Here is a 15925-nt window from a genome sequence, read left to right on the forward strand (position 1 = left end):
GTCGCCAGCGTCACCTGCCTGCCACCGGGCCCCAGACGCCGCAGCACCAGAGGCAGCTGCAGACCAAAGAGAAGAGCACCAAGTGCACCATGGCGAGGAGCCCAAGCCGAGTCAAGGCCCTGCAGACGGCGCGGCCACGCTCCCCCTCGACGACGAGAACGACTGCACGCCCCGCTCCGAGGTGCCTTCGGTGCCAGACGCCCTCAACGCCAGTCTCTTGTCGCAGATTCACACCCTCGACCCGGAGCCCTCCTACTTCTCTCCACAACCCCTCCGAGTCTACTCGTCGCCCCTTCCCCGCGACTCGCCCGCCTCGACCAACCCCTCGCCCAGCACCAGCGCACATGCTTCACAGGCCTCCCTCACCACCGTCAACGAGGCCCCTCACTCGTCGACTCCGCACCCCGACCGCCCTGCCTTTATGCGAGACCTCTCGAGTGCATCCACGGCCAGCAACGCGACTGTACGAGCCAACTCGGTAGACCCCATCCACCCCTACGCCTACCCTCACACCCACACCCACCCTCACGCCCTCCCTCCACGCCAGCGCGATGGGCCAGTCTACCCCAACCAGTCCTATGCCGCTCTTCACCTGCAGCAGTACCCCCAGCCCTATGTCCCGCCCATCATCCGCTCCCGCAGCTCCCACCCCTCGCACTCGGCCGCAAACTCGCTGTCCAGCCTGGCCGCCTTCGGTCTCTCCCACGAGCACTACAGGGACATCATGGAGTCGGCTCCACGCACTGTTGGCAATTCTCCCGTGAGCAGCCCCGGCCTCTTCAACCCTACCAACCGCCGCCCCTCCCAGGAGCCCGATCAGCCCGACGATGGCACCTATTCCACGCCCTGGCTCCACCATACCCACAGACAAGCGCCCAAGGAGACCCACATTGCCGATGTCCAGGCCGACCCCGTTTCCGGACGCAAGATTGTGAACCAGTACGAGATTATCGACGAGCTCGGCCGGGGCGTCCACGGTAAGGTCAAGCTGGGCAAGGACCTGGTCCACGGCCGATACGTCGCCATCAAGATTGTCGACCGCTACTCCAAGCGTCGACGCCTCGGCAAGAACAACAGCCACGAAGACAAGATCAAGCGCGAGATAGCCATTCTCAAAAAGGCTCGTCACCCCAATATTGTCAGCTTGCTCGAGGTCATTGACGACCCAGCTAAGAAGAAGGTCTACATCGTACTTGAGCACGTTGAGCTGGGCGAGGTCAAGTGGAGGACCGAGGGCGCTAGGGAGATCTGTCTTGTCGAATGGCGTCGCTTCAAGCGTGAGTCCGAAGGCATTTTCGACAACGACAGTGCAACACTAGAAGATGAACGCATCATCCGTATCGCCCACCAGAAGCTTGCTCGGCAGCAACGTCGCATGGCTAGGGAGGCACACCTTCGTCGGAAAGACGGCTCCTCTAACCAGCCATGGAGCCTGGAATTTGCAACCGACTCGGAAGACGAGTATTCTGAGAACGGGCGTAGCTCGGTAGCATCTTACCGTGAAGACGATCGTCCACTCAATCGTGTCCATTTCCGCGAGCGACCAGACCCTGTGAGCCACCACGATGACCACATGGAGACCGCTTTCCGATCGCCTGAGCCTGTGAACAACTCCTGGGCTGATGGGCTTGAGGGAACCATGTACGGGCCATACGACACGGAGCTTAGCAGAGGTCGCGTACCAAGCGTTGCTGGCAGCTCCTCGTCTCGTGTGACTGACCCTGGTGAAGAAATCCCTGAACACTTCAACTACGTCCCCTTGATGACCATACACGCTGCCTGGGAAGCCTTCAAAGATACTGTGCTAGGCATAGAATACCTGCACTATCAGAACGTCATTCATCGTGACATTAAGCCCGCCAACCTTCTTGTTACCAGGGAGCATCGTATCAAGATATCCGATTTTGGTGTATCCTATCTGGGACGGCAAAAGACAGATGAAAGTAACGGCGAGCATTCCGAGTCTGACTACCAAGAAGTTGACGAAGCCATTGAACTAGCGAAGACGGTAGGCACTCCAGCCTTCTACGCCCCTGAGTTATGTCGTACAGAGATCGACGCCGAGACCCCCCTCATTGATGGCGGAATCGACATCTGGGCCCTCGGCGTCACGCTATACTGCCTTATCTATGGTCGCGTGCCTTTTCACGACACCAACACCTTCACTTTGATGAAAGTCATTAGCGAAGACGAACCCTATATCCCCAGGTACCGGTTGAAGCCTGTTGCTGAGCAATCAAACTCGCGGCCCAACTCACACGGACGTAACAGTCAGCCGATGATGAGTAGCAAGCGGGCACCGCATGACCTCGAGTACGAAGAGGTCGACGAAAACCTACGCGATCTACTCCGACGACTGCTGATCAAGGATGCAAGACGACGCATAACTATACCAGAGATCAAGCGCCACCCATGGCTACTGTCTGGTATTCCTAACCACGTCTCGTGGGCTGAAGAGACGGACCCCAGCAAGTCTTACGATGGAAGAAGGATTCAGATTTCCAAGGAAGATGTTGAAGAGGCTGTTGTCCCAATTGGCTTCGTTGACCGCCTCCGCTCCGCTGCTAAGAAGACATCTGAGTTTGTCAAAGGTTTCACAACCCGCAGTTCAGGTTCAAGACGGCGCGCACAGAGCTCAGCCACCAACCAGGACGCTCCTCCAAGCATCAGCGCGAACTCTTCGAGCAGTACTATCAGTCAAGATGCTCGCCCGTACGAAGGTCGACGTGGCAGCCTAGCACCTGGCGCTATCTTAGAGATTTTGACTCGCTCGCGTGAAGCAGAGCACCCGCTCTCTCATAGTGTTACAGCAAGTCCGGAAGCAAGAGAACGGTCAAAATACTTCGATAGCCCCAACTCCCGTACTGCATCGCCCGCGCAGAACCTCGAAGGCCTGCAGCGACCTCAGATGCAAGACCGCGCCCTGTCTTCGATAAGCACTATCCGCCAAGCAGACCTGCACCACCCAGGTCGATCGGCGTCCCCTGGTTTCCCTCCAGCTCTACCAGGTACTCCCACGGCCCTAGACACACCTGGTGGCTCACAGTTAGGCGGTCTCTTCGGAGGGTTGCCTCGGCGTGTCGTCAACAGCATGAGGAGCAAAGACAAATTGAAGCCCCCAAAAGAGCATAGCCGCGCGAGGTCAATCGACAGGCTTGTTGGCGCAGACGACGATGCTCATGGCGTCCCAAGCCTGGCAATCAGCACCACATGTGCTTCTGGTCAGGTCAATCAACCGGACGCCCTAAAAGACCTATCTCCCATTGCTCGAAGCTCATCGCCTAGTCATTCGGACGCTCTATCTTTTGGACGTCTTGATCCCTCGTCGCGGCAATCTTCGTTGTCGTCACTGTCGTCACGCCTCCACAGAAATTGGGCAACTGCTAATAACCTCGAGGCTGGTCCCACTCTTGCTATGGCGCCCGAATCCAGGCGATCATCGCAATTGCTTGACCAAAGACCTTCCAGGCCTACCAGCCCTAGTTTGATTGCAAGAGAAAGGTCAGAGGACCGATTTGACCGTGCCAAGGATGAGTATCGTCGTAGACTTGGGGTAGAACAATCAGCAGCTCGTGAGAGGTCCAGTTCTATTACACAACGACCTCCTTCTTCTCTCGCCCAGACTGCCTGTCCTCCAAGTCCAGATGACGAGATAGCCTTCCGTCAGCAAAACGATCAAGAAGGCTGGCACCGAAACGATCAGTCCTCCGAGAATAGTCCTCTCGGTGGATCAAGCCGCGGCTTGGCTCTTTCTTCCTCCGAAGACCAATTCTCCGCCATGTCTCAGTCTGAGTCGAACCCATCAATTCCATCGGTTGCGTCGGCTGGTTCCCCTAATCAAGGTGCATGCGGATCGTTTGATGAACATTCCTGGATCTCCCCTGTTTCTGGCAGTCGATTCGAAGCCTCTATCGACGACGCTGATGGCTACGACGGCGATCACGCTATCGAGAGCGAAGAAGAAGACGAGGACAGTGAAGACGAGTTGGTCATGAGCTTTGCTAAGAAGAAGACGCCAGCCGCGCCTTCGTCACATCGGAGCAATTCAGTATCCAATGGAGAACTAGCTCGCGCCAACTTTCACGCAGGAATTAACAGCCGCCGTCGATCGACTCGGAGTGGGAGCAACGGGACAGTCAAGAAGGTTCCTCCACCCGAGCTAGAGCCAGCGCACGACGACCGGACAGCCGAATCACAATAACAACACCTACATACCGTACACTGACAACTTTACTGTCATCTCCGTCATCAATTACACGATACCCAAGATCTACCACTGTACGAATACACATATACTGGATTCCCGTTTCACGCGTGTGTACATATACGAATTACAAAGCAACAACATGACTTTACCACTGCTGCGAAGGGCAGGCGCAGGGCGTTCTCACACAGCTTGGATCTCGGTTGCATGCATCGGCGAACGTTATCAAAAGACGGCGTTTATTACTTTCTCTTCTCTCCATCTACTGTTACCATTCTGTATCTATTGTCGCGTATCTTAGTGTGGCTTGGGCCTTTTTTTTTTCCCTGGTTGAGGATGAAGGACGACTTGTTGATGATCGTTGATGAACATAACCTTCTGAGGCGACGCGCGCAACAAGGGGCTTTGGCCTTCTTGGAAGTGGCGGCGCATCTGCAATAGGAACTGGCAGCATTCTCTCGCATGATAGATGGAGTGGTTTGGATTGCTGTGCTATAGGCTACTACCTACTACTCTTCGCTTCTTCTCGAATTGTCTTTGATAGCATGTTTGGCTGTTTCATCAGGCCGTGTAGTATAATGCATCAACAGGCATAATGCCTGGTCTTGTTGAACTTGACTAATGTGAGGATGATCTTCGCCTTGTTTAGTGATGTCCGCTTTCTCCACACCTCGGTTGCCATGCATCGCATCTCCACCATATTGACAAAGCACGTCTGTGGTTCCGGCAACCCCAGTAAGGGTCATAGTAAAAGGTCAATTTCCGACATCGCTCCCTCTTTGAATGTCTGCATGTGCTTCATCTCCCAACAAAAATCCCACCAGATTGGTACAGAGTTGGTAATACAGAAACATGGCTTACGACAGCCGCCTTACCGGTAGTCTATTATTGTGCTCAGACGCCGGAATGGTCATCAAATTCCCACACCAAAACTTTACCGAACTTGAGATATCGTTAAGAAAACAGATCGCCGATCACGAACCTGCATGCATGCACGTGTATGGATCGGGGTCCTTCTTACCCGCATAATTACTCCAAGCTTTTCTTTTCGCAATTGTACAGTATGCAGCTATCGGTGTTACTCCAGCATGCGGAGTTTTCTGGAAGAAGCGACCTGCAGACTTCTCACCGATCATGACAAAGCTAGCAAAAGATTCACATGCAGATGTTGTTAGCGATATGCGATTTTCCGCGACTGGCAGCATGGGAAAGTAAGCTGAGAGGGAAACGAGCAAATGCGATGTGACTGGGGCAGCAACGGGCTTTCTTTCGTGGCTAACGCGGAGGATGCTGGGGACGGAAGGGGGCTCGATTGGGATTAAGACTATATTGACGTGCAGGGTCGCACTAGCTAGTCTTGTTGATTGCATGGAACTTGGAGTCCGTGGTAAGCGAGGTGAGGTGCAGTGCAGTGCAGTGCAGTATCGCTCATGGATGGCGCGCAATAATGTATTCACGGGACTTAGAGTGTCTGGTGGATAGGCTTCAGAAATGAGTATTCTAGAGGTTGGTGTTCGATATCGTCTTTGATATGCTGTGCATACACCATAGAGCGACCAGCAGGACCACTTCCTAGTGTATTGGTAGGCACAGGTCGAAGTGCAATCCGTCACATACACACACAATCGCATCCTCCACCCATACCAAGGGGTTGGGTTCGGAGTTGTCTCCCTTGTTTCCTACTCGCTTCGGTTGCCGGATCCGAGATTGACCCTTTGTCGGGAAAGGTGTGGATGAGAGACACGTTGACGTACATAGATTTCTGTATCTCGAGATAAGTGCAGAGCGGTCAATTTAAGAAATGCTAGGTGAGGTGAGCAGCAGGTAAATATGCGAAAACAATGGAACTACCTAGGTAAGTGAGAAGACGTGGATCACAAATCACGGGCGGGGGCTGTCCTATCTGAGGCTGACGATGGATACAGGTCGGTTTGGATATGAGGAATAGGGTTCCATCGGTATGATAGGTGTTACAACTTCATATTACCATAACTGAACCACTATGAGCTTTACTCCTAGGGTGCTTGTTTGATGGACGTCTCGCACATAAATGACATACACGCAGTCCTAAATGTAAGCGTGAATTAGGATTTTCTGTAGCCGCTGCAGTCCAGCGCCACGAAAGGTCTTCCTTCATCAGGAAAAAGAGCCCACGATCTTCAGCATATCGTGCCCAAGTGTCATCAACTATAGTTCTGCATTCACTGCATGGCATTCAAGTCAGCAACCTCCGAATTCCATAGCGTGATTGCTTTGCCGACTCAACCCAGTAACGTATGTTCGGTACGCTCCGAACTCCGACTCTACTAAGGCATTAAGGTAGACTCACGTCACCGTCTAATCTCATCACATCACATCACAATCTCTCAACTTTACTGCAAATCCTTGCCCCTTCTGCCGAAGACTCTTCTTCCCCGCAATTCCTCGCGTGGCAGAAACCCTCTTAATGCATGACATACTTTGCTATCTCACGTCACATGTCAACAAACATAACGTCTCACGTAAACCTAACACAATTCTACACCCCTCCATTGTCATGTCCAGCATACGAGATCCTCCTAATTGCTAGGCCGTGTTAGGAGCTCCTTCTTACGTCACATCAAACGATGACATCTGTTTCTTGATTCGCTAGGCGGAACTCCCGTTGATGCAAATTCCAAGTCGCTTGTCTTCTCCCTTCTCATTGTGTTCGATGTTACGGCGCCGATCTTTCTCATGCATGACATACGGGTATCACACCGATCAGAACAGCGCATCACGGTTGCAGTAGACAGGGACGTGCTTTGAAAGTGAATAGTGAAGTTACAAGGCTGAATGAGAGCTAAGTGAACGGTGTGAGATGCAGTGACCGGAATCGAGTTGCAGAGTCGGGCGTGTGTAGAAATATCCTAGTGACGGTTAGAGAAGGATGAAGACCGATAGTAAGCGGCATCGGTATGATGCGTTAGCGAAAAATTGTTGAGAACAGGTGACGATAGTAAGGGAAATTTGGCATACGTACACTAACAGCAGAACGTTGAGATGGAAACAATGGTCCGCAGTGCGCGCGATTCTTATTCGATTCCAAGATATACTGCAGTGATGAGGTTTGGAACATTGGCCTGCAGACCTGCTCCATTGGAAAGCGAGTGCTGTACACCGACGTTATACTACTTTCTCGTCCGTGTACTTTTGCGAGTACCTTCAGTAGGCTGTTTTGCGTCAGACGCCTTGCGCTTGGTGCCCTTGTTTGCCGCAGATTTCTCTGCTCTTTCCTCATCGTCATGCTCTCCTTCCTTCTTGTCATCTTGCTCCTGCTCCTTCTCCTTCTCACCCGCTTCTATTGTAGCATCCCTGCTTTCCTCTTCCTGCAGTGTGACATCTACACCTTCTTTTCCTAAGACCCAAGCTACTCTCTCGATATCCGTTGCCCCCGCCATAGTATCTTTTCTTCCAAGCCCTTTACGCAGTGTTAGTCTCAGCACATCCACGCGCTCGAGCAGCATCTCGTATTCTTTGAGATTGTACTTGATCTTCCTTTGCCAACCCTTCCCTTCCTTTCCGTTTACCACTTGCTCGTCCCACATGCACCATCTGAAGAGCTCATCTGAAAAGAATGGTATCTCCACAGGTTGAAGTACCGAGAGAAGCAGGGATGCAGTTGCTGGTCCTACACCTCTCAGCTTCACAAGAATCTTCAGCGCGGGAATGGCGTCAGGATGAGCTGATCTGCCCTTCGATAATGCTGCATAGGCCCGTTTGGTCGTCTCCTCAATCGCCTCGGGCTCGTTGCTTTGAACCAGGCCTAACAAGGCGGGACGAAACGTTCCGTGTTTCCTGCCTTATCATTAGTGTAATCACTCTCACACGAATTTGGTATGCGTACAGCTTCCATTCCACGATTTTTTCAACTTGGTCCTTGGTCAAGTGTTTCTCGCTTTCTTCCATTGCAGCTACCGCTGCAGGAATGATGTCGTAGCGTTGCGCGTCTAGGTCGCGTAGCTTCTCGGGCACCATTGCAGGGTATCGCGACAAAACATCTCTAAAGGCATCAAGAGTGATGCTCTTGATGTGAAGTGGCATCATTGCTGGTGATGTGTTGAAACTGGTTGTAGATGGAGGCGGAACTAGGACAGAGTTAGTACGACGCGATTGGGACGCTGAGACTGGATCACGTGAAATAATGATGAACCGGATCACAAGTTCACTCATAGCGCAATACGTTTGGATGTTTTGAAATGCTTGTCTTATTGTTCATATGCCTTGAGAAATGCTTTCAGGCCGTATGGCGTACCGCAGCTACTGTACAATTCTCAACTTCAGATCTAGAATCTGATGTCCCGTCTCTAAACATGAAAAACGAATCATCGAAATCTCCATCCTAGCCGGCAACCCCAAGAAAATGCATAGAGTCACCAACAACGCCTTGCTAAAAATACTACTAAAAAAAACTGGTATATGGGCAAACATGAATAGCACCGTAAGATACGAGGACCAAACGCCTTGCTAATTTGCATTTACATTGTTTTTCTTGGACGTCCACGACCACGCTTTCCAGAACTAGAGCCTCGTGTAGGGATCATCGAAGGGCGGCCTGATGGTCTACCGAGAGGCTTCTTGGGGGCTGGTGCGCTTGCCGGAACCTCATCCTCGCTCTCAGTATCTGATACATCTATAGCCTGAGGCTTCCTATTGACACCAGAAGACTTCGGTGCTGGCGCAGAAGGGGTTGTCGTTGTGACCTTGCTTGTTCTGTTGCCGTTCTTTCGAGAGGCTGGTCCGACAATTTTGATTTTCTTTCCGTTGAGTCTGCTCAAGATGGAATTGGTCGATGGGGGTGGCCCTGTACGAACAGGCTCTGGTGTCTTGTCCACAGGTCCCGACTCTCCTTGCAACGGCTCATCGTCAGCAGACAGATCAGCGAGGAAGTTATCCATCAGCTGGTCATCGTCTGATTCAGGAAACAGCGCCATCTTCGCTCGCAAGTTCTCTTCGGCTTCCCTAGCTTCAGCTTCAGCACGAGCCTTTGCCCTCTCCTCTTGACGCTGAGCTTCCAGGGCAGCGGCAGCGGCTTGTTGTGAAGGGATGAACGCTTCGCTGGAACAGTTATCCTCCTCATAAATGTCGTCTTGCTTAGAAATATGGTCAGACACATCGCCAGTGCTGTTTGACTCTGGGTCCTTTGATGATGACTCCGTAGGCCTGATCCCAGCTTTCGATTTTATTGGCGAAGATCTTCGACGCTCGTTGTACAAGCGGCTTCGCTCTCGGTCTTTCTCCCGGTTGGGCCTTATAGCTCCGTCTCTGAAGTCGGATGGCAGTTCAGTGGGCAGGGCGTCCTCGTATTCATTCCTCCGGGCCAACCAGTTTGACGTGCGACCACGTGGGCGACCAGTGTATTCAGGCTCATCGTTATCACCGCCAAACTCTTCGTCTGAATCGAGTGTGATCTCTTCGAAACGTTTAGAGCCACGAGGCCTTCCAGGTTTCGCGGAGCCATTAATTTCTGGATTGCGCTTGCGTGTGGAGTACGCCTCGTCCTCTTCTACACGAACACGATATGTCTTCGCGTCCTTATCCTTCTCGGCCCCACTCTTCAGGGCGTTAGGCTTCGGTACAACATCGGATTGTAAGATAGACTGCATGTCACCAGACGCATCGGCTTCCTCTGGAGTACCTTGTACGGTTGGTGCGCGCGTGGGAACTAGTCTTTGACGAATCCGGTCAAGATGGCCAGTAGCCAAAGACAGCTTCACCACTTTTGATTTGCCTTTCATCTTTGCGGCAACCAAGATGAATCTGTCTTCGCGTTTAGCGTCTTCGAGCAGTTTCCTCTGGACCTCTTTCTGATATTGCTTGCCAGATGCGTTCTTTGGTTGTAAGGGCGAAGCATCATCGTCCTTCTTCTTCTTCTTTTGCTTGTTTGCCTTGGTCTTTTTCCGGTGGCTACTCTCTGCTTCTTCATGTTCTTCGCGACCACGCTTCTGACCCAAACGAGGAATTTCTCCAGCCATGCCGGGATCGTGATAGTATGGAGCACCGCTCACACCCCCATCACCGTTTTCATCAGGAACACCATTAGCATCCTCCATAGGAGAATACGTGATGCCGTATCGGGTGTAGTTCTGGTCATCGTCTTCGACAAATCTCGCATCGAGGGAAGGATCCGCCATCTTGTCTATCTCCGCCTGCTGCATTCGTCGTTGCATTGCATTCTGTACCATGCCTTCTTCTTCTCTTAGCCAGTTCAGGTTAGAGACACTAAAGTCGACGAGACACTCTACTGAGCGTGGATCTGCCACTTTTTTGGTATCGTGACCTAGCAAAGTTCCTTTAGGCTCGTATGGATGTTGTCGGGGATCACGTCGGCAAGCACCTGTATTGCAAACTCTCATACAATGAGGGCACTTCCAATTGAAAGCTTCCATGATATTTACCGGCATTGTATCGTGCGCTCGGAATAGCGTGCCGTAGCAATAGGCCAGATCACAGCTTGAGCAGAATGCCATCTTCCATTTCGGATGTCGGTGGAGACAGAAATGGCAGGATTTGTGCTTTGAGAGCCACTGCTTCGATTTCTTGTTCGCACTCTTCTTGACGTTGCCGTATTTGTCAACAACAGGTTCCTCGTCGTCAGATACGGCCTCAGGCTGCGGGTTCTTGATATCCACAAACGGCCGAACTCGTAATTCTTCTTGACAGACCTGGGCCAAGGTCTTCTTGCCGAGATATCTTCGCTCTTCTTGTAACGGAAGCGGAGTTTTCTCATGGACATAGCCATCGATGTCAATAATCTGAGCGCGCCACTCCTCATATTTATGAACGAGGTCCTTCCACTTCCATTGCTCAACCCATGTGTACCCCGATTGACATCCACAGCTTCGACCCATACAGTAACAGTCCATGCAAACGTCGTATGGCTCCTCGATCTCGGAACTAAACAGGTTCTTGCACGATTTGCAGCTAAGGAAGCGATTGAAGATGTTGCATCTACAATACGCGCAAGTTACGTTGCTGTCGTAAGGGAGAAATTCAGGGTGTTCTCGTGAATCTTGTACGAACATCTCGGACAGCAGTACAATCTTGTAGAGGTCGAAGAGCTTCTTGAAGTCTTTCTGGACTTGCTTTATTCTGACAGAGCATTGGATCGCAACTGCTTGTTCACCTCCTGCTTCGACTTGTGCGCGGGCAGACTTGATGAGACTGGAGTACTTTAAGAGGGTGTAGTAGATAATGGCCTTGTTCTTGTATTGCTCGTCTCTACAAACGACTCGGGAGTTGGGCAATGCTTCGTTCAGCGCGAGTTCTAGGGTCTCGACGGTTGTGCGATTCCAGGCGATCTTCATAGTACGGGTACCCCGATTCCATACTTGATGAGGCGCCAGTGGTGGGATGAGAATGAAGTCGCCCGGCCGTTGCTCCACGACATAAGTCTGGAACGGAGCCTTCTTCCAGGCGATGAGCTGTGCGAAGTGGTTCTCCACTTCTATGTCATGGCCCAGCACCGAAAGCCAATACTCGGAAACCACATGGCGGTCTTTGCTTTCAGTCATGAACCATATAGATGACCCGGGACGCTCCTGCTTGCCGTCTTCACTGATAGTGCCTGAAGCGTTCACCATGATATTCTGACCCAGAGAAGCGCACATCTCTCGGTGAGACGGGGTGTAGGTGCCTTCGTGGCCGATGTAGCACATGAGGTTCTCGGCGCGCATGTCCGGTGGTAGGCTGCTCATGAGGTCTCCAGCCCGCCCAATGCCTCGCCCTTTGCGACCGCCCAACTCGTCCATGGCACCGGGACCACCAGGTTCACCTGTGCTCTCGTTGAGGTAGAAAAGCCCCGAAGGGATGTGCTCTTTCAGCTTATCATGCCATACTTGAGGGCAGTCGATATCTTTAAGATAGATTCGCTGCCTCGCTCTGTCGCGGTATACGTCTGGGCCGTCGAAGAATTGCTCGGTGAGCTTCGTCATATGCTTGAGGTAGTGCTTCATGGTAAGAGGGATATTCTCCTTGGTCGATAGATTTCGCGCATTCTCGACTATCCATCTGTTAGGTGTGCGTGTCGATTGTTGCGCAGGGGCGCACTTACCCTTGTCGCCATGGTTGTCACGCAGCCACGAAGGCGTAAAAGTCCAAGGATCCAGCACCTCCTCGAAGCCGTCGATTACCAGAGGTTTACCGCCTATGACGACGTGTAGCAAAACGAGCTTCTCGAAGGCTTCGATGCCGTTGTTGGCGATCATTTCATACGAAATGCGGTCGACATATTGGAAATTGTCCGCATTCTCCACAAAGGTGCGCACATCGAAGTCTGGTGGTATCGGCTCGAAGGATGCCCTGGGGCGCGCAGCCGGCATCGTGCGCGCCACCAGTTACCATCCGCAGTCGCGTATGAGGTGTGGGGTCGCGAGAGCAGGAAACACCTCCGCGGCGGCGTCGTGGTTGCAAACAGCTGGTATTGCAGAAAGTAAGCTCGCACGTGCGGTCGCGATCGTCCAGGGAGCGAGTGTCGCCGCAAAAGGTGAGCCGCAATCGATCCGGCGACGGCATGGTGAGAGCTATCGGGATGTGGACGCGACCGAGGAACCATGTTCTGAGCGGCGCGGAAGCTGTCACGTGCTGTCGGGAGTTAGCGCGAACGCTGCAACTTTCACTTTCCCCACTCACTCTCACCAATCTGGATGATCGAAATGAACGCCCGGCTGTGACCAGGCTGACTTTCCTAGTTGGGCGCCCAAGTTCTCACTTACATGCATGTCTTCATGCTGAAGGTAGCACCTTAAAAATCGGGATCCCAAACGATACTACAGCAAACGAGGAACAAGTGACTGACTTGCGTATCTTTGTATACGAACCCACATACGCTTTTAACCGGCAAAACACCAAACATGGCGTTACCACGTCATGCAGCGCGGCCCTTGGCTATGTGTCGGCAGTTCGCTAGAAAGCATTCCACTTTTCACTCTACTCACAGACAAAGGCAGTTGTCGACATATCTATCACTTGCAGGCTCCCGTCCACAATCTGTTCAGCTCGTCAAGCCGTTTACACAACATCGGGCATCTTTGCAATCAAGACTGGCGACGGTGGTAGCACAACACAATGGACCGTCGAGGTCACTTCCCGAGTACAAGCCACCCACTACTGGCTTCCTATCTTACCTGCCTCAAAAAGCCGTTCCATATGGTGAGCTGATGAGGTTGCACAACCCGGTCGGCACATATTACCTCTTCTTTCCTTGCATGTTCAGCACACTCCTCGCTGCAACTATGGCGACCCCCCTTGCTGCACCATCCGCCGTCATCAGTACAACCGCCCTTTTCTTCACAGGAGCTCTTGTTATGAGAGGTGCTGGCTGTACTATCAATGACCTTTGGGACCGAAACCTTGATCCACATGTCGAACGAACGCGGTTACGTCCACTTGCTAGACGAGCAATTACACCTCAGCAGGCTATTGTCTTCCTTGGGGGACAGCTTACAACGGGTCTGGCTGTCCTCCTGTCGCTACCCTTCGAGTGCTTCTGGTACGCGACACCGTCCCTTGTATTGGTCACTCTTTATCCTCTAGCGAAAAGAGTAACCTACTATCCTCAATTCGTTCTCGGACTCACCTTCTCCTGGGGTGCGATGATGGGTTTCCCAGCTCTTGGAGTCGACCTACTGGCGAACCAAGCAGCACTTACAGCGGCAGCTTGCCTCTACGCTAGTAACGTCGCATGGACCATTCTGTACGATATGATTTACGCACACATGGACATAAAGGATGATGCCAAAGCTGGCATCAAGAGCATCGCGCTCAAGCACGAAAAGGAAACAAAAGTGGTCTTGTCGGGTCTCGCTGTTGTCCAGCTTGGCTTACTATCCGCTACAGGAGTCGCGGCAGGGTTAGGGCCTGTCTTCTTTGTCGGAACTGTTGGGGGAGCCGCAGCCACATTGGGCACCATGATTCGACGAGTGAAGCTGAAGGAGGTCAAGAACTGTTGGTGGTGGTTCGTGAATGGTGCATGGTTCACTGGCGGTGCCATCAGCCTGGGCCTGGCTGGAGAGTATGCCGCGCATCTTTTCGGCTGGTACGGCGATGTGGAAGAGGGTGGAGACGATTGGAGGTCTGTTGCTGCTTGAAATTATACATGTATATTGGTGATATTGTACATATCCTCATGTACTATGACAGCAAAGTGATATTTCTACATGGTGGCGCTGTTGGGCGTTCCTGCCAAGGCTGTGGTTCTGCCACTGGAGCCCGCCCAGTGACAGCATAGGTAGCTTCCCCAACACCCACCTCTAGCTTGCGCAACACCCCCGTAAGTCTCCGCTGTATCCCCGTCGTACCTTGGGAGTCGCTCTGTCCTGCTCCGCATACAACTGAGCTATCCTGTAGCACGTGTTGCGCGCACAAAGATACAACCGCGCCGCTGCAATGGCTTCGCGACTGGTGCTGGTCCTGGGCGACCTCTTCATACCAGACCGAGCTTCAGTATGTTTCGACACCTAACCTGCACGACGCTAGACCTCACAAACTTACAGGCTACATAGGATATACCGGCAAAGGTACGCTTTGCTCTGTCTCTGTCACGCGCAACCACCGTCAAGACCTGCTACAACCGCACCTTTTGTCTAGTAGACTTCGCGCATGCGCTTACACGGCCCTATAGTTCAAGAAACTGCTCGCGCCTGGAAAGATCGGCCAAATCCTTTGTCTGGGCAACATTACCGACCGCGAAACCTACGAATTCCTGCGCGCCATCGCGCCCGACCTACAAATCGTGAAGGGTGACTTCGACGTCGAAGCACCTAATCTCGCCTTGTCAAAAGTAGTCACGCACGGCAGTCTACGCATAGGCTTCACACATGGCCACACCATCATACCACCCGGCGATGGCGACAGTCTGCTGATAGCGGCGCGGCAGATGGATGTCGATGTCTTGCTATGGGGCGGCACACACAAGTTCGAGGCGTATGAAATGGAGGGCAAGTTCTTCGTCAATCCAGGAAGTGCGACAGGGGCCATGTGTACGGGATGGTGGACTGAGGATGAGGAACCTACACCGAGTTTTGTATTGATGGATGTCAGTTTACCCACAGCTGGTCACACAAAGAGCAGCAAACAGCACAAGAGTCACTAGGCTATCAGGCTAACAAAAAATCAGGTTCAGGGCGATGTTCTCGTACTGTACGTGTACCAACTACGCAAGGATGCCGAAGGCAACGAAAATGTCGCAGTGGAGAAAGTGTCATTCCGGAAGAACGGCGGCGGCGCATCATAGACCAAGCTTATTACGAACAGCGGCTGGAGACGGCTTGTGGACGGACGAGTGCATGAAACGGAGTGGTTATACAAGCATAGATGCGCGTGCATGCATTCACTATGAGGAGTGCAAGTATTACACAACATGAACAATGAACATGAACTCCCTTTTCGCAATCGAGCTGATTCAGTTGGCTTCGGACTTGATTCCGCTGTGGTACCACCATCTATACCAAGGATGTTTATATGATAAACCGCGTTCTGTACACATTGTCCATTACGGCTAGACACACCATCTTAGTCTCGCAGATCCCATAAATCAAAACACTCGCAAGCATGCATAATGTGTTCAGGCATGTTCCTTGTTCATTATTTTATACGTACAGCCCCTCAAAGAGCGTGCAGCAGACGATGAACACCCGAACCCAGTTCTGCTCAGCTGAGACTCATGTCATCATGTCGTCGTTTCTTACTCCGCTTTTTTTTTTT

At 52.2% G+C, this 15925-nt stretch overlaps 5 protein-coding genes across 5 annotated transcripts; 3 read left to right on the forward strand and 2 right to left on the reverse strand.

Moving 5' to 3' along the window:
* Positions 1-136: 136 nt before the first annotated feature.
* CC77DRAFT_902120 (kinase-like protein) lies at positions 137-4159 on the forward strand (the record flags this gene model as incomplete). Its single annotated transcript, XM_018533592.1, has 1 exon — positions 137-4159. A coding segment is annotated over one exon (4023 nt), but the record flags the coding sequence as incomplete, so codon positions are not given.
* Positions 4160-7353: 3194 nt separating this feature from the next.
* Positions 7354-8269, reverse strand: CC77DRAFT_940460 (hypothetical protein; the record flags this gene model as incomplete). The annotated part of the gene is made up of 2 exons (XM_018534730.1): positions 7354-8020; positions 8070-8269. 2 exons carry the CDS (start codon positions 8267-8269, stop codon positions 7354-7356), a joined length of 867 nt encoding a protein of 288 aa, XP_018383814.1.
* A 149-nt stretch (positions 8270-8418) lies between these two features.
* Positions 8419-12737, reverse strand: CC77DRAFT_1042324 (hypothetical protein). The gene is made up of 2 exons (XM_018527268.1): positions 12276-12737; positions 8419-12224 (listed from the first exon to the last, which is right to left on the reverse strand). The coding sequence occupies exons 1-2, from the start codon at positions 12541-12543 to the stop codon at positions 8701-8703; spliced, it is 3792 nt and encodes a 1263-aa protein (XP_018383815.1). The 5' UTR covers positions 12544-12737; the 3' UTR covers positions 8419-8700.
* A 119-nt stretch (positions 12738-12856) lies between these two features.
* On the forward strand, positions 12857-14666 carry CC77DRAFT_1022609 (prenyltransferase). The gene has a single exon (XM_018525499.1). The coding sequence runs from the start codon at positions 13075-13077 to the stop codon at positions 14308-14310; it is 1236 nt and encodes a 411-aa protein (XP_018383816.1). The 5' UTR covers positions 12857-13074; the 3' UTR covers positions 14311-14666.
* CC77DRAFT_232341 (retrograde transporter) lies at positions 14460-15460 on the forward strand. The gene is made up of 4 exons (XM_018530762.1): positions 14460-14665; positions 14725-14739; positions 14844-15257; positions 15339-15460. Exons 1-4 carry the CDS (start codon positions 14609-14611, stop codon positions 15453-15455), a joined length of 603 nt encoding a protein of 200 aa, XP_018383817.1. The 5' UTR covers positions 14460-14608; the 3' UTR covers positions 15456-15460.
* Positions 15461-15925: the final 465 nt, after the last annotated feature.

The sequence above is a fragment of the Alternaria alternata genome (genome assembly GCF_001642055.1).
Source record: "Alternaria alternata strain SRC1lrK2f unplaced genomic scaffold CC77scaffold_16, whole genome shotgun sequence".
Classification (NCBI taxonomy): domain Eukaryota; kingdom Fungi; phylum Ascomycota; class Dothideomycetes; order Pleosporales; family Pleosporaceae; genus Alternaria; species Alternaria alternata.

Excerpts from the sequence above, each read along its gene's own strand:
- CC77DRAFT_1042324 (XM_018527268.1), bottom strand. The coding sequence starts at position 12,543 with ATGCCGGCTGCGCGCCCCAGGGCATCCTTCGAGCCGATACCACCAGAC. Across the intron at positions 12,225-12,275 it reads TGACAACCATGGCGACAAGG|TCGAGAATGCGCGAAATCTA; the intron begins GTAAGTGCGCCC and ends ACAGATGGATAG.
- CC77DRAFT_1022609 (XM_018525499.1), top strand. The coding sequence starts at position 13,075 with ATGGCGTTACCACGTCATGCAGCGCGGCCCTTGGCTATGTGTCGGCAG.
- CC77DRAFT_232341 (XM_018530762.1), top strand. The coding sequence starts at position 14,609 with ATGGCTTCGCGACTGGTGCTGGTCCTGGGCGACCTCTTCATACCAGAC. Across the intron at positions 15,258-15,338 it reads CGAGTTTTGTATTGATGGAT|GTTCAGGGCGATGTTCTCGT; the intron begins GTCAGTTTACCC and ends ACAAAAAATCAG.